The 14624-nt window shown below is 37.6% G+C and overlaps 1 protein-coding gene across 3 annotated transcripts in view; it reads right to left on the reverse strand.

The window, feature by feature from the left end:
• RASGRF2 (Ras protein specific guanine nucleotide releasing factor 2) overlaps positions 1-14624 on the reverse strand; it is a 137524-nt gene that overhangs the window by 90907 nt on the left and 31993 nt on the right. For 2 of the 3 annotated variants that reach the window (XM_068666754.1, XM_068666753.1), the window contains exon 2: positions 4716-4822. In XM_068666754.1, coding sequence (XP_068522855.1) covers positions 4716-4822 — 107 coding nt within the window. Of the gene's footprint in view, positions 1-4715; positions 4823-5507; positions 5616-14624 lie in introns of those variants that run through there. The other variant, XM_068666756.1, reaches the window with a different exon arrangement.

Below are 14624 nucleotides of genomic sequence, written 5' to 3' on the forward strand. Positions count from 1 at the left end.
TCAGCCTGGGTAGGAAGGAGAGGCAGCATTGCTTCTGTCACGCTACCAGATCTGGCAACCCTTGTTATTTTGTTCTGTGGATCTAGTCAGACATTATTTGAAAGGCAGATATAAGACTGCTTTGCACATGTTCTAAGAATTACTAAAATCCTTTCAGATCTGTTCCCAGCCAACTGGACACAACACAATTGTTGTTATTATTACCTGTACACTGTGAATGCATTAGTAGCAAAGGTGCTTGCTGTGAGCTTCTGGGCAGCTCTGAGCGAGCACGCTGAGCTTAGAACTGTCTGCAAAATGCTCTGCGAAATACACCCTGCATTATCAGGCAAAGTGTGCCAACAAACTTGAAGAATGATCCTTTTCTTTAAGAGCTGCTAATTTGAGGGCAGTAGTTCATCATATGCTTTAAACAGCAAAGTAGCTGAAAGATACACTCCCACTCTTCTCACCCACACAGCACTCTTGCTCTCCTACGTCTCACCCATCTATTTCCCTTCTCCTTGCGTGGTGAACACAGGTGTACTGTGTGGATGTGTAGTGAGCAGATCCAGTGAACTGAGACAAATTAAAGCTAAGCTGGCAAAGAACAAGCAACACATCATTCTTTTTAGTGCATATCAGTTTCCCAATTAAGTTCACACTTGTGGCAGCCTGAGGGAAGGGTTGGTAAAGGTGTGGGAATGAATGGCTGACTGAGCAGAATGACAGCTGTTTCTTTCAGGAGCAATGTGGGCTTGTGCAGGTTTAAAGCATATGCAAAACTACAGCCTGGGGTGCTTAGTTCAAGATTTTCCAATAATGTAAAGTAGAAAATACCAAAAAAAAAAATGATGAGTACTGCATACACATTAAAAAATGAAACCTAACAGATTTTCAGTTAAATGCAAAAAAATATATATTAAAACCATAGAAGAATGTGTAAGAGAAGGTAAAAAGACAGTTGCAGTCTACTGATGGTGAAACAGAGTTTTGCATAAGAGAACAAGTTCTGGAACAAAATTGCCAGACAGAAATCCCACTTGCAGTCACTGATGGAGGAGCCAGGGTTTGCCAAGAACGAATCCACCAGTAACGAAGTGTAATTCGGAAGAAGTAAACATTACTCCACCACTCTGGGTATTACGGAAAACTTGAAACACTAAGAATTGAAATAAAATGAAAAGCAGGTGTAGCGCACAGTGAATGGAGTCCCAGTAGAATATGTTGAATTGCATATCCTATTGCAAGCTGATAAGCCATCCTCCCTCAGATGAGGAGGAGGCTGTATGGAGGTGAACACAAGCACTGCAGAATCTAACTGCAGCACAAAAAAAGCCTGCCAGCTCTCGAAGAGTGTGTACAGTACTCCCTAAGTAATAAGCAGTAACATACCACCCATAGTGAAATCTTCCAAGAAACAATAGACAATGCCAGTGCAGAAAGTCTTTAATTATTTATTTGCATCCAAAAAAAAACAAAAAAAAAAAACAACTAATTATTGAAGTGGGACGTGTATATAATAAGATGGAAAGGGCTATTTTTTCAAGTCTATGTTTGTACCTTGCAAATTAAACCACATGAAAGAGACTCTGATGACTGCAAGCATGCATTTGGCAAAAAGTCATAAAAAGCAATCCAAAATTAGATTTTGTATACATTAATCTAAAACAAAACAAAGTAAACAAACCCACAACACAAAAAAGCCAACCTACTTTGTCTCATCTAAAACATGGATTGCCATCACCAATGTATTCACCCAGAACAAGATATTCCCACACCTACTTTCAGTTTAATGGTAAGGGGGGATGTTCTTAACACCTCCTCAGATTTTTACCTAAGATATCTGAGATATTGCAAAAAAGTATCTCCAAAGGCTACACAAACTGTCACTTAGCAATTCAAAACAAAGGTCTGAGGGAAGGGTCAGAAACATCTTATGTCTCAAACAAAAAGCTGGAGACTCAAAAAATTGCTTCTGCAACTTCTCCCCATATGTCAAAAATAAAGACAAACAAGAAAAAATTCTGCAGTTATGATGAAGGAAAAATTAACCCCCGAGACAACATTGTTTTATTATTTTTTATTTAATTAAGTTGTCAAAAATGTTAGGGAATAGCCTAAAACTATTATTTCTACTTCTCAGTTATATATTTATATATCTTTAGTGAAACTCAAGTAACTATTATTTGGTCAAGTAACTGTTATGCAGCTCCAGGTGTTTTTTGCTAGGTACAACACAAAGCAAAAATAAAGGAATTTGCACCGAAGTAGAAAAACATCAGAATAATGAGGTAACCACAAGAGTGTCCAACACTCCATGTTCAGCAGCAAAGTTTCCGCAGAGTTTTTGGTGCTTGCAGGTATTTTCTCAAGATATAATACTAGAACATGAAAAGCAATGACCAAGTCCCCCAAAATTTTCAGAAATTTAAATAACAGGAAATTTAAACAATAGAACATTTAAAACCTATGAAGAATAATACATAAAAAATAATTAATTAAAAATCTCTCAAATGACATAGGGCCCTGAGAATACAGAATCACAGAATTTCTAGGTTGGAAGAGACCTCAAGATCATCGAGTCCAACTTCTGACCTAACACTAACAGTCCCCACTAAACCATATCCCTAAGCTCTACATCTAAATGTCTTTTGAAGACTTCCAGGGATGGTGACTCCACCACCTCCCTGGGCAGCCTGTTCCAGTGCCTCACAACCCTTTCAGTAAAGAAGTTCTTCCTAACATCTAACCTAAAACTTCCCTGGCGCAACTTTAGCCCATTCCCCCTCGTCCTGTCACTAGGCATGTGGGAGAACAGGCCAACCCCCACCTCACTACAGCCTCCTTTAAGGTATCTGTAGAGAGCAATAAGGTCACCCCTGAGCCTCCTTTTCTCCAGGCTGAACAAGCCCAGCTCCCTCAGCCGCTCCTCGTAGGACTTGTTCTCCAGGCCCCTCACCAGCTTCGTCGCCCTTCTTTGGACCCGCTCAAGCACCTCGATGTCCTTCTTGTAGCGAGGGGCCCAAAACTGAACACAGCACTCGAGGTGCGGCCTCACCAGAGCCGAGTACAGGGGGACGATCACCTCCCTAGCCCTGCTGGTCACACTGTTTCTGATACAAGCCACTGTTTCTGATACAATACTCCTCAAAGTTATGTCCATTGTTCCATATTATTATAACTGTCGCTTCAGATGATAAGCACAAATAGAAGTGAAAAAGTTATATTATACAAGGGAGATAAACACACTGATCTCTTCCTTAGCAGAACAGAGTCTTACTCTTCTGAATGTTGCGCTGGTAACAATCTGGCGGATGCAAAATTCAAGACTAACCTCTTCTGAGCAAGTTTGTCAATATTTTCAATTGCATGTTTTTTAAAGCTGGCTTAATATTTTGTTAAGTGCTGCCATGGAAATTCATGTGTGATATTTTTATGGAATCAATGTCCTAAGAAGAAATTGTAACTCAGTGTTGTGAGCTCTTCTTGGTTATGAGCCTTTCATACCAGGCAACAGAAAGGAAGAAAACTATCCTCAGAAAAGGGAACATGCTCCAGGATCCTGCTTTCCCCAGATGCCCTTAACACGAGGCAAAAAAGTCAAACTCTTTTCTTCCTTTCCTTGCTGTCATACTTCACAAAAGAAATTGACCCAAATTCAGTAGCAAGGTGAACAGTTCTCTCATCTCACCTGAACAACATAGAACTGTCTGCTGGTGTTATGGGCTGAGAACTCAACACCCCGTATCTTCTCCATTTCTGAAATAATGTGCTCACTGACAGGACTATTATGCAAAATGTGGCTCGTGATACCACAATGCAGCAGGTGCTTTCCAAGAAAGCATAAGACCTGTTCAGTCAGGTACCACCACTACGAAAATGATAAAGATCCAGAGACTGGGTGTCTAGAAGAGACAGGGCCTGGTGCTGCAGGGACTAATTTCAGAGGATCTAAATTAAAAACTGCTCCCTGGTGTTGTTTCTTTTTAGTTATAAAACGCAACCACTTCTGTTTACATGGCTTAGGTTCTAAGCAACTCAGAAACTGTCTTCTTCCTAGTGCGTTACCATGGTATTGTAGATTAGCTGAGGTTAGTATGTAAGAGAGGAGGCTGGAGAAAGTGCATTTCAGCAAAGACACTTGCCTCTGCAGCCCATGTCTCAAACCCGCAGTTAGCAGATTTTCTTTTAGTTTAAACTGTAAAGCTTGCATATTTGTCAATCATACTTTTCTCGGGGAAATATTACTGCATGGCTGCAAGCACTACTATGCCTGCCATTCACAAGACTGACCATCATTCAGAACTTCATTTTTGAAGAAGAAATTTTATCATAATATCATAAAACTGGCTTGACAATGGTTTCTTACATTTATTCCTGTGTAAGAGCTTTTGAACACTGATTCATTCATTCAGCAGATCACTTATTTCTTCATTCATACAGCACACTTTGCCTTTGATGGACACTAACTGTAGGAGTTGTTTCCAGTAAAAGGGCATTCTTGAACAAGTTCCAACTGAACACAATCACTTGCAAATGATAAAATACTGCGCTGTATGCACAAACTAATAAACACATTTTTTCTGTAACATACCCATGAATTGCAAGTAATATACATCCAATACACTGTAAAATGTATTTTTGTTTAGAGAGTGAGTGAATTTAGATTTTTAAATTACTAACAATTTGTTTATAATAAAACGGAGGTTAAGATCAATGATCAGGTTTCATACCTAGCTTGGTGAATAGCTTCTACCCATTCATCTCCATCAACTTCATCCTCACAACGGAGCTCCAGTGGCTTCTGCCCTTCATGGCCAAATAGAACAGTAAAGTAATACTGCAAATTAAAACAAGAAAAAACAAAAGTTCAGAAACTCTTTTAAATAAAACAGATACATAAAATTTCAAAAAAGAATCTGACTTTTTAAATATAGTGCACACTATTGCCAGCCTAGGAAAATGTGTTTTAAGCCAACAGTCATGAAACACAAATTGAAGATGAAAATAAATCTGTAACATATTCTCCTCTGAATTGATGTAATGCCTTTCATGCAACTTACCATAATTTATTATTCTTAAACTTCCACATACAAGACAACAGAATATAATTCCCTCAGTAGCTTCTACGGTCAAATACAATAGTGGGTGTCAAATACAAGTGGAGTGTCCATAGTTCTTTTTTTCTTGCACTTTTTCAGCTGAGATTTTTCTTAGATGCCGTCACAAGGATACCAAATTCAGTAATGACACAACTTCATCACAAGAATGTACACTGGGTCTAGATGATTTTTTCACCATTGCAAAAGAACGAGACAAAACTTCTTGTTTCCCACACTCCAAAACTGTTTTTCCCTTCTTTTGAGAAGCCCCAGCCATAATCATCATTGCAACATATATATATATATATATATATATATATATATATATATATATGTATATATATATGTATTTTTAAATGAAAATGCTGTTCATAAAAGAAGCATCATATACTTTGATGGCATTTCTTACATAGAGGACTTCACCTGTGGCATGTTCTGTAGAACGCAGAATTTCAAAGAAGTTTTTGCCTTTATCATAATGTAGTCTTACCTAATAGGGAGGGGAAAACCTCCTGTCATCTACTTTAAACCACATTTCACAAGGTTACTTACAGTCAGATAGTAAACAGTATTATTCTGATTTAGGTGAAAACAGGTGAGAAAATGTTCTAACTAAACACACACCTGCAATTTCAATAGATGCCTTAAATGCAGCCATTAGCAAGCCAGCTGTTTCACAGGTGGGGGCACCTGTGATGGGCCTGCCCACACACAGTCTGCAGTTTTTAGATTCAGTGTGATTCAGGAGGCCTTGGAGCCAAACATTTCCTCACTAGACTATTCAGTTTTCTTCAATATCTACCATTTTTTAACCTCTCTTCCTTCATCAGCACAATTAACAAGGAACTTACTGTAACCACATGGCAGTAATCATTTTCTGGAATCTAACAGCAAATTCCACACTCACTCCAGCCAGTAAGTGAGGTATGCAATTTACATTCTCCCACTCCATGAGCCACTGTTTACAGCAGTAAGTAACCTGAAGTGATGTCAACAAACATTCTGCTTTCCTTGTCAAATCCACAGCTCAGCTGAAAAAAAAAAAAAAAAAAAAAAAAAAGGAAAAAAAAAAAACAACTCTCCAAGCCAAGCAAAGTACTGGGGATTAAGAAAATAAAAACCACCTCAGAATAAAAAAAAAAAACATTTCCAAGGCAGGAGGAAGCATAAACAAGAAACAGAAGGGATGAAATTTTACCTACAGAGAATTGGCTGCAGATATTGTCAACATTTATAATGAATTCTGTCCCTACAAAAAAAAATAAAAATAAAAAAAAAAATAAAAGAGGGTTTCAGCCTTTTATTGGCCCCTCCTTAAACATCTGGCAGCCTGCTGTGCAGGTGCAACACACAGGTCAGCTGCACAGTCTGCACAGAGCAGGTTCAATACACCCCTGGTGAATTAGATTCACTGGCACCAGCACTGTGTGTGCACCTTTATTTGCATCTAGGTTTGTGCCTGGGGACTTCACATTTACAAAACCCATCTGCCTCTGAGCTTTTGAATATGCTCCTACGTTTGCTTTCATTTTAGGTAGCATGAGTACATATGATGGCATTCCACAAAAAGAAAACTGTTCATCTGTGAATTGTATTATTTACTAAAAAATGTTACATGTATACAAAACTTTTTTTCATACAGAAAACCACAAATACTGCAGGATCAGCAGCAGATGATTAAAACAACGGAAGCAAGACAAAATAAGCAGAAATATTCACATTTAAGAGTCCATGCAAAGAAAGTTCAGGCCCAGACCAGCTGAGTTTTTGAAAGAAAACTACTTAAGTGCACAGCCAAAGTTCAATAAATCATTCAAAGGACAATCTTATTTTTCCTAATTTTTTCAATTGCCTAATCCTGCATTTTTTCAACAATAAATCACTTTTCACTTAAATGTAAATTCCATTAAAAGGGAAAAAAAAAAAAAAAAGAGTTCCGTAAGATTGTTCAGATGGTTCATAACAGTGTTAGACAAAAGCTTTTATAATCATGCAGGGCAGCTGAAGTATCAATCCAGCATCAATATCAATTATCACTTGATTTATCCAGAAGTCAACACCATAGTAAGCAAAATGCAAGCAAAGTATTATAGCACACCTCTAAAAAGAATCTCTAAGTCACCCCTGAATTTTAACTCCTTTTAAAATAAATGTCATTTATCCAGCAAAGTATCTTACTATAAGAAAATGAGATGGCATTCATGATGCTGTCCTGCATATTCAAGTTTACGATGAATGTGAATGGACTTACGTAAATATATCTATTTATACATAGATATATAATTTTAGCACTACCATGCTATCTGATAAACAATTCAGCTTCCACATCACTGCAATTTATACAGTATATGTAAAAAACACCTTTCTGTATACACCCTATTAGTTTTCTGAAGTGATGATAGTAAGTATTTATGAACTACAGGACACATTTACACCAACTATCATCATCACCATTCATCAGGTCTGTTGGACACGCAGGCAGGCACTCATGTTTCAAATTAAGCCCATGGTTTGGTTGGACAATTTATTATTATTATTATTGTTTCCTCTAAAAAGTCCTTAGTCTCATAGAAGATAAAATGAACAATTTGTATTTTGATATAAAACATACCTGTTTGTTTCATTTAAAGGTACCTTGTCAGTATTCATATAAGCACGAGAAAAATAAGTCTTCATGTTAACTGAAAGATCTTTGCCAGAGAACTTCTCCTAAGCTGACGCTAGACAAGGACACTACCACTAGAGGAATATTACTGAGTATCACGTCTCTGGCTGTAGTCCACCTAGCACTGCTCCAAGTTCCTTCCTATGGTGAGAAGGGATGAAATGAGCTGATCATTACTTCTACTTCAGAGAAATGACCGGAACAAGACTAAAAACTTGACAGAAAGTACTTCACCAGAGCATTTCAATGCCACTCATTATGCTGAAATCTCAGCATTAATATATATAACTTTGTCCTCATAAAGTTGTCCAGATAATAGCTGTATTCAAAATAAGGCAGCAAAAGGTTTAATGTTACCATGCTTTCTAAAAGGGGAAAAACATGCTCTCTTCTGGTAAAAAAATAAATAAAATAAAATAAAATAAAATAAAATAAAATAAAATAAAATAAAATAAAATAAAATAAAATAAAATAATAACATAAAATAAAATAAAATAAAATAAAATAAAATAAAATAAAATAAAATAAAATAAAATAAAATAAAATAAAATAAAATAAAATAAAAATGAAAATACATGCCTTATAGCCAACACCTCTTTTAGAGCATACTAGGGTAGATTTTCCATCAATACAAACACCCTGAAGACTAAATTTCTCAACAGCAGCATGCTGTTTCCCTTGTGACTGATGAGAGCATTTGCTGTTTATGAGGTGAGAGTCACACCAACACAGGCAGCACTCTCCCAATAAGCAGGGATGGTCCCGCAGCTCACTCTTTTCTCTCCACCTCACATGGAATCTGCACAGGATATCTCTGCTCTGTCCCTTGATAACTCATCGCTGTGCCTATTTCGTCTGTTTACTACTTTTTGTCCCCTAGCACTGAGGTAATCCGACACATCTTTTCCATTTGTAAATTAGCAGTGACACTTGCAAAAGAAGCATCTATTTGAAGTTACTGAGACACCAGAGGACCAAGAGGAACGAGCATGAATCCTCCCGTAGCGGTGCTGCCACATGTCACAGACTGAAAAGCTACTTTCACAGGTAATAATGCTGCCTGACATCTGCTATTACAAGCTCCTGCCTTCCACTCCTTGTAAATTTGACCAGCTTTCAGTGCCTGAATAGAAAAACTCATACTGCGTAAAAGATGCATGTGTCAACAGTGGTTTTGCTATCTTATCCTTTCCTCAGCACAGCATATGAACATTTAAATTATGTTTCAAAGGACTCCAAGGTGACTACCAAATGTAGTACTGTGGGCTTGTAAATGACTGTAGTGGGGTAATAGCTACTTGCCTATGCATTGCTTTTCCCTAAATTTTCCTTATTAAACATAAAACTAATTTTCTTCATAGTACAGTAAAAGAAAGAAAAAAAAAAAAAAAAAAAAAAAAACATTTTAAAGTTTAAGCATGTTATTTCCTAACATTTTCTAATGTTATTTCCTGATCTGTCAATGACGTAACATGCAGTTCATACCAACTGTATACCTTTGTATACCAAGATTGCTACTGAAAATTAAGTCTTAGAATAGATTATAGAATTATCAAGGTTGGAAAAGACCTCCAAGATATCTGGTCCAACCATCCCTCTACCACCAATGTCACCCACTAAACCATGTCCCTAAGCACCACATCCAGCCTTTCCTTGAACACCCCCAGGGATGGTGATGCCACCACTTCCCTGGGCAACCCATTCCAATGCCTGTCCACTCTTTCTGAGAAGAAACGTTTCCTAATTTCCAACCTAAACCTCCCCTGGTACAACTTGAGGCCATTTCCTCTGGTCCTACCACTAGTTACCTGTGAGAAGAGGCCACTCTGCCCCAAGCCTGTAGCACTGCATGAGTTATTGTGTCCAAAGTGCAGGACCCAGCACTTAGCCATGTTGAACCTCATCCCATTGGCCTCTGCCCATCAATCTGGGCACCAGTCTGGGTCCCTCTGCAGGGCATTCTTACCCTCCGGCATACCGACACTTCCCCCCAACCTCCTGTCATCTGCAGACTTACTGAGGGTGCACTCAACAACTTTGTCTTAACAAAGGCATGTCTTCAACATGAAATAATGAGGAAGCTTAAACATTTGCTGTATCATTGACGCTTACATTCACAACCTGATGTTTATAAGGGCACACTGAAAATCTTTTGAGGGTAAAAGAGATGGGAAAGACAACTAATTAAGATTGAAGGAGAAATATTTCTAGAAATATTTCTCATTATTAGCTAGAAATAGAAATTATTAGCTAGAAATAGAAATTTCTCATATTAGCTAGAAATATTTGTCATTCTTGACTTCCAAGGAAATTTTCAGAGTCTGGAAATCTGTATGCAATCTCAAGCACTAGGAAATAATTATTGGGCAAAAGAGGACAACCACTGCAGCAATCCATGATTCTCCAGCAATATTGAAAGAAAAGCAGTAAACCACTGTCTAAATCAAAGCAGCTTGTACTATTCAAGGACATGTTAACTCATGAAGTTTTCAGATGTCTTCTACTGCCCAAGCTCTCAAATATAAAACATCACATGTATTTTATATTTCTTAAATCCTACAGAAAGAGGAGGAAAGGAAAAAGTGTTTTTGGAAGAAGGCAGCATCCCTAAAGTGAATAACAGTGCAGAAGCATGAGGGTGTGGAGGTGAGGAAAATGTTGGGCAGGGGTAAGCAACAATCCCTTCTATCACTGGATCACAAGGATGTTAGGAGTGGGAAGGAAGGGAAATATTTTTCTTTAAATCATGGGAAAGTAAATGCCAGGGCTGGGTTTTGCCCTATCTTGAGATTTGCTGTGCCACTAGCACTGGCCAGAAATGTGTAGCCCATTGTTATTAAATTAACGTGAAAACAGAGAGGAGGGTGAAAAGTATGACAATTTTTTTTTTAAGCTTCTAGGAAGATCTACAAAGCCAATGCAGTTCATATTTGTATCACAGCAATTAGTTAGAAACTATAACGAGAACAGAATTAGTGTATATTAGACTTAATACGATGTTCTTGGGAAAAGTCACTATTGCTTATATAAAAAGATGTCATCTCCTCTAAACCCAGCAGAGTTCTCTTAAGGGGTCAACAAGCATTTGGATTGCGAAGATACAGTTTTCAAAATGTTTTTGACAGATTTTAAAGGAACTAAACATCCAGGACTGAAAAGAATAATGTCCTTCCATTGATAAAAAGAAGAAAAATAAAAATCAAAAGCTAGGAAATAATTTGAATATTGGACCATCTGTCAGTTCTGACAATGGAACAAGGTCATCAAGGCACTTCTTCAGAGAATTGCGCTGAGGACTGGAACAACAGATTACAAAGGATGACAAAGTTTGTTAATTACTCAAGATAGTAATGACAAGAACCTATTATGAAGAACTGCAGACTCAACACGCTTGAGTTACTGGACAATAAAATGGCAGATGAAGTTTGTCGTACACAGATGTAAAGTGACACAGATGAGGGAAAACATTCCAGGTTTCACATGTGAAAAGATGGGCTCTGTGCTTGGTACTACCACTCCGAAGTAAGAACCTGGGATTCTGACAAATAATCCCATGAAAACAACAGTGCATTGCTCAGCAGCTGCCAAAAAAAGCAAATGAGAATGCTAGGGACAATTAGGAAAGAAACATAACAAAGCAGGCAAGACTATTAGGCTATAAAACATCTTGAGTAATGTGAGCACTTATACACGTTTAGTCGTTACAGTTATACTCTGATTGATTTTGATTCTTTAAAGAAATAAGAAGAAATTTGCAAAACTGGTAGTGAGCCACTGCAGTATTTTATCTTACGTGTTTCTTTGTGATGGCATAGTTCTGCTCGAGAAGATTAGGGATTAAGGGTTTTTAAATCATCTTAATGTTACTTCACCATGCCTTGTAGATAGAAATCTGGTACTGAACAGCACAAGAGAGAAAAAACTCTGGAAATAAATAAGAATAAATCTTAAGAATCTGCCAAGCCATAGCAAGAATAAGCCAAGAATAAGAACCTGCCAAGCCACTGGATCAAGAAAAGATGAGAAATTTCTTTGAATGCCATCTCTAACACTGAGGGGATTCAGCAATGAGCTGTAGTATCTATTCCAGTTTTGGGTTAAACACTGGCCAAATACATACTGCAACCCTATAAAAGACAACTAAGTCATTGTGTGGTGGATGAGATGGATTGATGCCTTCTCTCCTTAACTAATACTGGATTTATCAATTTATAAACTTCATCATAAAATCTATTTTGGCATGTGTCAGTTAGTCATGTTCCTGAGCTATCCTGCAAATACTGTCTAGGCCAAAAACAGCACTGAGTTCAGTATGTTTAAACATGCAATATTGCACTTAGGGTAGACATACAGAAGTCTATCCCTTTTTATACACCTTTCCAATATTTATTTAAAAATACCAAACCCAACTGTTGTGTAAAACAAACACACAAAAAGAATAATACGCAGTGGTCACTGTAGACCATAATTATCCTGCAACCCCATTGACTTGAATCAAAACGATGCCAAATCATAGTGGTTATGGCATTTGTCTTCATGGATGACAGAATCAGACTAATATGGCCCCATCTGCTAAATTTTCAGTGCAGACCATTTGTTCTTCAGTAATAGTTCATCAACAGGGAAAAATTCTGCCGTACAAAAGGAAATTTCAGAAAGTAAAGACTACAGTAACCAATACAACACAGTAAGCACAGCTAAATTATTCACTACTAATAAACAGAACACGGGTACCATCTTCTCAAAATGTATTTGACAGTGTCCAGTGGGAATTTCCTGTCAGAAATGGAGGCTGTTTGCCTGTAAGGCTGTGCATTACCTAGCTGCAGGACTTCTTCCCTCTTCTCACTATACTCATTTCTCTACTGCTGCTGTCCCCAGGGTCTTGCACTGAACAGAAATAAAGACTGTAACGAAGGGTTAAACTACTGATTTTGTTGGGAAATCTGTGCATGACACGTCTCCTAAAGGTTTTGAAACCCACATGGGGACTTGCTCTCTACCACTATGTGTGACTTTGGCAAAGCAATCTACAAAGCACCTCTCCTACGTTTTAAGGGATCAGAAAGGCTGCATCCCAATACCAGCATATTCAATAGTAAACATTCACAGAATTCCCAGAGCAGCTGCCTTCCTGCTTATCTTTAGCCTCTCCTCCTACGTGTAAGGCCGTATGGGACTGACACTGATATGTCTCTACATCTAACATCTTGGGGTAGTAGCTGTACCCTGAAGATACTTTCTTTAAAATAAATTCCTATAAAGTGAAAACTGTTTTCTATACCCAGCAAATATATATATATATATATATATATATATATAATAAAATAAAATAAAATAAAATAAAATAAAATAAAATAAAATAAAATAAAATAAAATAAAATAAAATAAAATAAAATAAAATAAAATAAAATAAAATAAAATAAAATAATCAAATATGCCTAAACCAAGAGACAGGCAAAATTTATTCTCATATCTAATGGTTTGGGTGTTCTTCAGCTCCCCACTATACGCCATGAATCACTTTCCTAGGATTCTTACCTTTTCAAGCACTGGAAAAAGGAGATGTCACTCAGGTCTGCAGATCACACTGATCAATTAAACCTCTACAGTTTAGCTACATTGCTTCTGATCTCTCCCAGTTTTCCATTTCTTTTTAATATGTTCCTTATATTCCCTTGCAAAGGGAAAATCACTTGCTTTCCAAGGGTTCCTTTTACTCATATTTTGAGCCATTTTCAGCACACAGACATTCAACACATATGCAGAGAGCTCAGCATATGTGTGTGTTGGGACCATGACCTCCTCTGCTACTGCAACACAAACAACAGAAAAGGAGCACAGAAATCCCATCACTCTTACTGACAACCTATTCCATCAGAGGCTGGGAGCACAGCTCCTCAGTTCTCCTCTCTGCCTCCTCCTCTCCTCTATGTCACACTAGCTGCTTCCCCTTGGGGCCAAAGAGGAGGAAAATCTTGGTCCTCTCCCAGGCTCTCCTGACTGCCCTCAGACATCTAACAGGAATCAGGATCGCAGCCCAACCTCGCAACTCAGCACACAACAGCTGTATTAGCAGAACACTGTGTTTTTCAAGGTGACAAAGAAAGGACATATGGGAGGAATGGAGAGAAAGAGACAACAATGTATACATGTACAATGCAATCAGCTGACAGTTTTATATAGATTTCAGGAAGTAGACTTTTTTATTTTTACTTTTGTGTTCTCATTCCCTCACCGTTCTTAGCAAGCCTAACCTTTCTTCATGTACTGACAGCCATTCTCTCCCTGTCCAACAAACACTCCGAGCATCTGTTATCCAACTTTCTTGTCAGAAATCTGATAATGATGCAGAGCTCTTTCACATGAATTCAGCTGTAAATTACCTCAGTCCTTGTTTTGTCCCACAAAATAAATCCTTGTATTTTAATTAGCAGATAAGACTTTAAAGGGCAGAAGGGACATTAATAATCTTCTAGGGAGACCTCTTGGGTAATGCAGACCAGAAAAATCTCACTAGACAGCTCCTGCATCAAACATAGGCTCAACGTGAGCCAGAGAACCTCCCTGATCAATCCTAACATACAAAGTAATGAAAATCTACCTAAGCCTATGTTTATTTGTTCTAGATGTCAAATTACCCTCATGACTAAAATACACGCACCTTAATTTTAAATAATGTGTGAACAGCTAAATAAGGAAATTATATAACAAGACTCAGTTTTGAATATTTTGTCCATGCAAAGAGTACTGCAACAGTGGTGTCTGGGTTTCTCAGTAGACACACACACACACACAATAATAATAATAAAAAGGCATATACCCAGGTCATACACACAAACAATTTTTATACAGCAAGTAATTTTGAAGTATTA

The sequence above is a fragment of the Anas acuta genome, chromosome Z, assembly GCF_963932015.1.
Source record: "Anas acuta chromosome Z, bAnaAcu1.1, whole genome shotgun sequence".
NCBI classification, from domain to species: domain Eukaryota; kingdom Metazoa; phylum Chordata; class Aves; order Anseriformes; family Anatidae; genus Anas; species Anas acuta.